We start from the raw sequence: 6174 nt of genomic DNA, 5'->3' as shown, positions 1-6174 counted from the left end.
CTCCTCCTCCTTCTCCTCCTCCTCCTCCTCTTCTTGTTTGAGACAGGGTCTCTCTATTTTGTCCTCATAGGTCTGGAGCTCACTGTGTAGACCAGGATGGCCTCAAACTCACAGGAATCCTCTGCCTCCTGAGTGCTGGGATTAAAGACATATGTTGCAAGTTTCTTAAACATTCAAATTTTGAATTAACATTCACCTAGAGTGTTTTGCTGACAGCAGGGACACAGGAAATCTGGTATGCCTTCCAGATGGACCAGCCTCATCTGACCTGGCTCTTCCTTTTCAATGAATTTGGGAATCAGCAATTTTAGGAAAGACAGTGATGACTGATAGGAAGGTCTGGATATTATTAGTGAGTTTGATCACAAATGCTTAGACCTAAGGTCTACATTACTTCCTTCACCCGAGCCCCTGTAAACATCCTAGCCCTTTACTAGGGAAAGAGAAGTTTCTTTTTTCCTCCCTCTCTCTCTCTCTCTCTCTCTCCCTCCCTCCCTCCCTCCCTCCCTCTCTCTCTCTCTCTCTCTCTCTCTCTCTCTCCTCCAGTGCTGGGAATCAAACCTAAGATTTCACTCTTGCTAGGGAAGTACTCAGTTGGTCATTGAGCCATATCTCTAGTGGGAGGTAGATTTGAGACTTGTTCTCTTGTCTCTGTGTATGGTCACTTGACAAGCAGATTCTCTTTTGTAAAAGCTCATTGTTTGAGTGCCTAATGTAGTGTATGGTAGGCAATCCTGGCCTGATTTTTTGCCTGATTTTGTGGAGAATGGCTCTTGGTTCATGAGATCCTTCTCATAGACACCCTGTACTACAAATATCAACATGGATATTACACACAGCACTGGCCAACTGGCCATCAGCCACCAGAATGTCCACGTTGACTCACAGATGGTGGTGAGCAGACCATCCATGTAGAGGAGCAATGGAGATTATGGGACGGGTGTCTAGGTATTCTGCATAACTATCCTTATGATGATTCTACAAGAAACCTACAGTTCAGATTTTTAATAGAAAATGGGTTGTTATTATATTATATAGACATATAGGTGGGGTCTTCTGGAGAGGTGAGTGTTCAATACAGGTCTCAGCCAGGAGAAGGAGGGAAGGTTTGAGGATGTCCTCTCTGGGAGGGAGCAGGCAGAAGGGTAGTATGACTAGACAGAAATCCTATGGAAGTGGGCAGGTGATACTGGCCTCCCCCTTTACATAGGCACAGATTAAGTAGGGAAGAGGCAAACTAGCAAATAGCCAGCTAGGGTATAAGGCTTGGGGGACCCAAGGCTGTAGCTGGGCTGGGTCCAGAACCCCACAGAGCTGGCAGAGTCACAGGCAAATGGAAGCAGGGTCAAAGGTGAGGGCCAGGAGGCAGAAAGAGCAGCTAAGCCAAAACAAAGTGGCACAGAGAAGACTTTGAGCCACAAACCAGGAGCTCAAATTGGCTTCCTGTTTCTAACTGGTCTTCTCCAGACAGTTAACAGGGCTGAGCAATCACAGGTGCACCTAGGGAAGAGTGGCATGCTGGGTGGGTCCCTCTTGAACACCACAGTTCTCTGCTGCTTTAGTCACATAAAGGAATAAAAGCTCCTTATTGCAGGTACCTTTGGATTAAGTGGCTTTTATTGGGTGAGTTGGTGTTGCTCATGTGTGCCTGCTGTGCCTCCCAGTCAGGTGAAGCAAGGCAGCTGTACTATCCTCACCTAGGGGTAGACTCTGCAGATGGGGCAGCTCTTCAGGAGAGTCAGGGTACCTGTGTCTAGCACGGGAATAAAGAAGCATGAACCTCAAAGGGCAGTGGTCAGGACAGAGGAGGGTAACAGTGAGACAGGTGAGGTGGGCTCCTTGGGGAGGAGGCATTACCTTTCCCTCCCCCAAAAGCTGTGTGGGGTCCTGAGGGCCAGCAGCAGTCTCCAGATTATGGTGCCAAGCACCTTCCAGTCACATCAGGGGAGATGGCAAAGCTCTGAGGTCTGCTTTGATAATGGCCAACCTGGTTCCACTGTGTGGCAAGGAACCTCTGAACCCCAGAGTCAGGAGGGAATCTCTTGAGTGGGTCCAAGAAAGGCCGAGCCCTCTGACTCCTATCTGGGGACCCCAGGCACTGGGGAGGGCAGCGAGCTGTGAGCTTACCCAGTATGATGTCAACAAGTTCCCTGCTGGTAGAGGAGAAGACTTAGACAGAGCTCAAGCTACTCTCAGGCTGGGATCCCAAGATTCTATTCGGAGATGACAGCCATGGGTAGGCCAGCAGGCAGGAAAGGATCATATCTGGCAAGACTCCTCGTGGATTAAGTGAGTCTGAAGCTATTAATGGGGGAAACTGCCAGCAATTGGTTCAAGTGGGGTTTTCTCCCTTTTAGCTGGAGTCCCCCCACCCATCTCCTTGGTTTGACAGAACTCTTCCCAGCACACAATGAGCCCCTCCCTCTCCCCTCCCCTATTCTGCTTTCATTTCTTGTCAGGGCATTTGTCCTGAGCTAACATTGCCATTGGACTACTGGGAATACTGGGTGCTTGTAAAGCATTCACACTGTCCTCAAGGGTCACCCTGACTGCCCTGAAGTGCTGCCCCACCTGCAGAGCCTGCCTTTAGGTGAGGATAGTACAGCTGCCTTGTTTCACCTACAAGAATCACAGCAGGCCCACTACAAGCCACACAATCCAAAGGTGTCTGCAATAAGGAGCTTTTATTCCTTTATGTGACAAAAGCAGCAGCGAACTGTGGTGTTCAAGAGGGATCCACCCAGCATGCCACTCTTCCCTGGATGTACCTTTGATTGCTCAGCCCTGTTAGCTGTCTGGAGAAGACCAGTTAGAAATAGGAAGCCAGCTAGACCCATACCCTCCAAATGAGAGTTGTCTCTAGCTTCCTGGTAGCCATGGGAAGTCAGGAAAAAACTAGGAAACCAGTGCCCTGATTGAAGGAGGAGGAGGGGGCTTGGCCAGGTGCTGAGTGAAAATGAGGCCACGTCAACTCCAAGGTACAGCTGAGGAAATGTTTTTTTTTCTTTTTTCTTTTTTTTGTTTTTGTTTTTGTTTTTTTTTTTTTTTTTTTTTTTTTTTTTTTTTTTTTTTTTTTTGTAGTTATGTGAGAGTACAGCTAGAGGCATCTGGAAGAGTCCAGACTGAACATGGCCGGCAGAATAGAATGGGCCATAAGAGAAGGAGACTGCAAGGAGAAGGAAAGAGAGAGGAGACAACAGAAGGGATCAGGAGAGGGAGAAGAACCAAGAGAACACATGACAGAAGTCACAAGGTTTTAAAGGAAAAAGAAGCTGGTTGGGGGAGGAGAAGCAAAACTGGGGGCACTGGAGAAGCTTGGAGTAGGGTAGGTGGTGAAGAGAGGAGCCAGGACTCAGTTCTCTGACCTGTGGTGGCCAGTGTCCCCTTTGATATGCTAGCAGGCACCTCAGTGCCCTCCTGCTTCATCCCAGCAGCCAGGAGGCAAGAAATGGGACTTGTTCCTCAGCTGGGTGGGTGGCACCAGCCAGGCTGATGAAGGCACATTCTCAGTACTTGCTGGTGACACAGAACATGACCATCCTCCTGAACGGGCCCTACGGGCCTGCCTGTCTGACTGGTTAGAACCCCAGGTCCAAGAGCCCCCATCTTGATGAAAGGTCTTTAGGATCAGGAGCTTGGGCCAGGACTGCCTGAATAGCTCCACTTGCCCACCCGGAGCCAGAGCTCAAGCTGGATGTCTCAGCAATCGTACTTCCTCAGAGACTTGTGCAGCTTTGGCTTCCTGTTAGATGGGCTGTGCAGAGTATCCGGGGCTGAGCAAACAGGTGATCACGTGGCCCTTGGTTCAGAGGGGAAGTGTGCTGGCTACCATGGCCAGGGGTCCAGAGTATACTCTGTTACGTACCGTATTTCCCTAACTCAGCCTCCACCAACCACCCCACACTCAGATTTGTTGAGAACACTGTTTCCCAAACACAAGGTGATGGTGGGTGGTGGGTCCCTAGAATCTGGTGTTCCCTGAACTCAGGTGCCCTGCTCCTAGTAACACTTATTGCTGTTACTATGACTCCCTTATGAGTGGAGAATGGGCCCTGACCCTGCAAAATTCCCCAGAATTCTTAGCCACCACTTCTGACAAGGGTGACTGGAGACACTACACAGGAGAAAGAGTAAAGACGGGGGTGGGGCTGGGGGAACACAACAGGCAGAGCCATTAAATTGTAACCTACAGCAAAATTGGCAGAACAGTTCATAGTTCTAAAAAAGCCCTGGGTGGTGCCTCCAGGGGCCAGGTGAAGCACAGGCCTTGGGATAAACATGGGGTAGGGAGAGAGGTGTTAAGCCATAGAGGGAAAGAGAGCTAGTGAGGGCAGGCACACAGTGCTCCTCCTCAGGCAGAGTCTGACCCTACTGTAATTGTCACTGTAGTGGGTGGGTGGGTGGTGCTATGATCTGGTGCTGTGCCTCCATCTGGTCTAGGTTCAGTGGTGGTGCTATCTTCAGGTCCTCTCTACACTTGCCAGTAGATCCAGGACTCTTGTCCCAGGTGACTGGGAGGTACCAAGGCTTGACTCTGGGCCCTGGGACTAGTACCTTCACCTGAAGACTGCAGGAACCAGAGCAGGGTGTGAGCTCTTTTAGGACCCCATTTGAACCCTCTCACAGTGGTCCCATAGCCAGATGACACCTTTGCTCCTGGTTTCTGTGGGGATGCTTGCCTGGAGAGCAGTGGAAACAGTGGGAATGGAATATGAATGAAATGGGTAAGGGCTGTTTTCCTCCCTAGTTTAGAAGACTTGTGAAGTTAGGACCTGCCTCTGTGACTTAGAGCTGCTGCATAGATCCCTATGCTGTGAGGGTCTGTCCAGCCCAGTGCTCCCACAAAGCCTCACAGACACTATCCTGCTTCCCAGACCTCAGAATCACTGGCAGGGAAGAGGGCAAAGGAGACCTTTACCTGATTTTGGCATTTGATTGGAAATGGGAGGAGGGGGTCCCTTTACTGGATCCTCCTCTACTTGGGGGCTAGGGCTGCCCAGGGAGGGGCATGGGAGTCCCAGGAGGAGTGAAGGTGGCAGGCTGCAGAAAGGCTGGGAGGCAGCCACTAGAGTCTGATGTTCCCTGAACTCGGATCCTATGAAGTAACACTGTAAAAGTCCTCGTTGCCCCGGCCTCACCCAACCCCAATTCACCTGGACCACCGTGTATCCTCTGCTGCCGCAGAAGGGGTCTTGCGGGTCTCCGCTGGGACTGGCTGCATCAGGCTAGAGCGCTGGGATGGCATGGGCACCGTTGTGTATCGTGCCCTCCCACCTCAGACCTAGGACAACCCACAGGGCAGCACCGCCCAAGTCCACGTGTCAGTCCCAGTGCTTCCGTCTAGCTCTCCCAGGACGTGTTGCCCCCGGAATTGAGTCCCCGCCCCACTGATGTCCCGGGAGGCAGGGCCAGGGACCTTCCAGCTGCAAGAGGCTTACCACTGGGACTTCCTGCTTGCTGGGGAAGAGAAATCCCTGGGGGATTGTGACCCCAGACCTACCAGAAATAACTTTCTCGTCAGGAAAGTGAGCAGGTGAGCAGTGTGTATGAGGATCTCTGTGATTCTCCTCCCTCCCTGTGTGTGGGGGGGTGGTGGTGGGGGAAGTGATAGAAGTGCTCACAGGGTTGTGTTCTAGTCTAGTAAAGATGTAAAGATTAAGGATCAATCGGCAACGAAATGCAAAGATAGTAAAACTTTAAGGCAGTCAAGTTTTTAAATGGATCTCTTGGAGCAGAACTGGGCTGGCAAGAGAACTGTTACACAGGTAAAAAGGGCAGTGAAGGTGGTCATTGACCTTGAAATCCCAGGCAAAGGTGTTCTGAACACTGACCACAGACTAGGCTTTAGGACCGGTCTCAGCCACTCCTCATGGAAGGCTTCTGAGGCTCTTTCCTCGCCGGCCTCATTCCTCCTCTATTTCCAGTTATTCTAAACAAATGCCTCCCCCACACAGCTGCAGGCCAACTGGGACACACCCACTAAAGGCTTCCACTGCACTTAGAATCTCAACGGTTTCCACCCTCCAGAGAATACCCTCTAAGCCTTCAACTGCCCAGCAGATAACAGGTCTTCAAGGTCATACACATTTGCATTAAAAGAATGTTAGGAGGCCGGGCGGTGGTGGCGCACGCCTTTAATCCTAGCACTTGGGAGGCAGAGGCAGGCGGATTTCC

General features: G+C 50.9%; 1 protein-coding gene across 17 annotated transcripts in view; it reads right to left on the bottom strand.

The window, feature by feature from the left end:
- Nucleotides 1-6151, bottom strand: part of Slc17a9 (solute carrier family 17 member 9) — a 17793-nt gene extending 11642 nt beyond the window's left edge. For 4 of the 17 annotated variants that reach the window (XM_031372997.1, XM_031372995.1, XM_031372998.1 and 1 more), the window contains exon 1: nucleotides 5154-5789. In XM_031372997.1, the coding sequence (XP_031228857.1) occupies nucleotides 5154-5245 (92 nt within the window). In that variant the 5' untranslated portion in view covers nucleotides 5246-5789. The other 13 variants (XM_031373007.1, XM_031373002.1, XM_031373008.1 and 10 more) reach the window with 9 other exon arrangements.
- Nucleotides 6152-6174: the final 23 nt, after the last annotated feature.

The sequence above is a fragment of the Mastomys coucha genome, unplaced genomic scaffold (assembly GCF_008632895.1).
Source record: "Mastomys coucha isolate ucsf_1 unplaced genomic scaffold, UCSF_Mcou_1 pScaffold15, whole genome shotgun sequence".
NCBI classification, from domain to species: Eukaryota; Metazoa; Chordata; class Mammalia; order Rodentia; family Muridae; genus Mastomys; species Mastomys coucha.
This window is presented reverse-complemented; position numbering and strand designations above follow the sequence as displayed.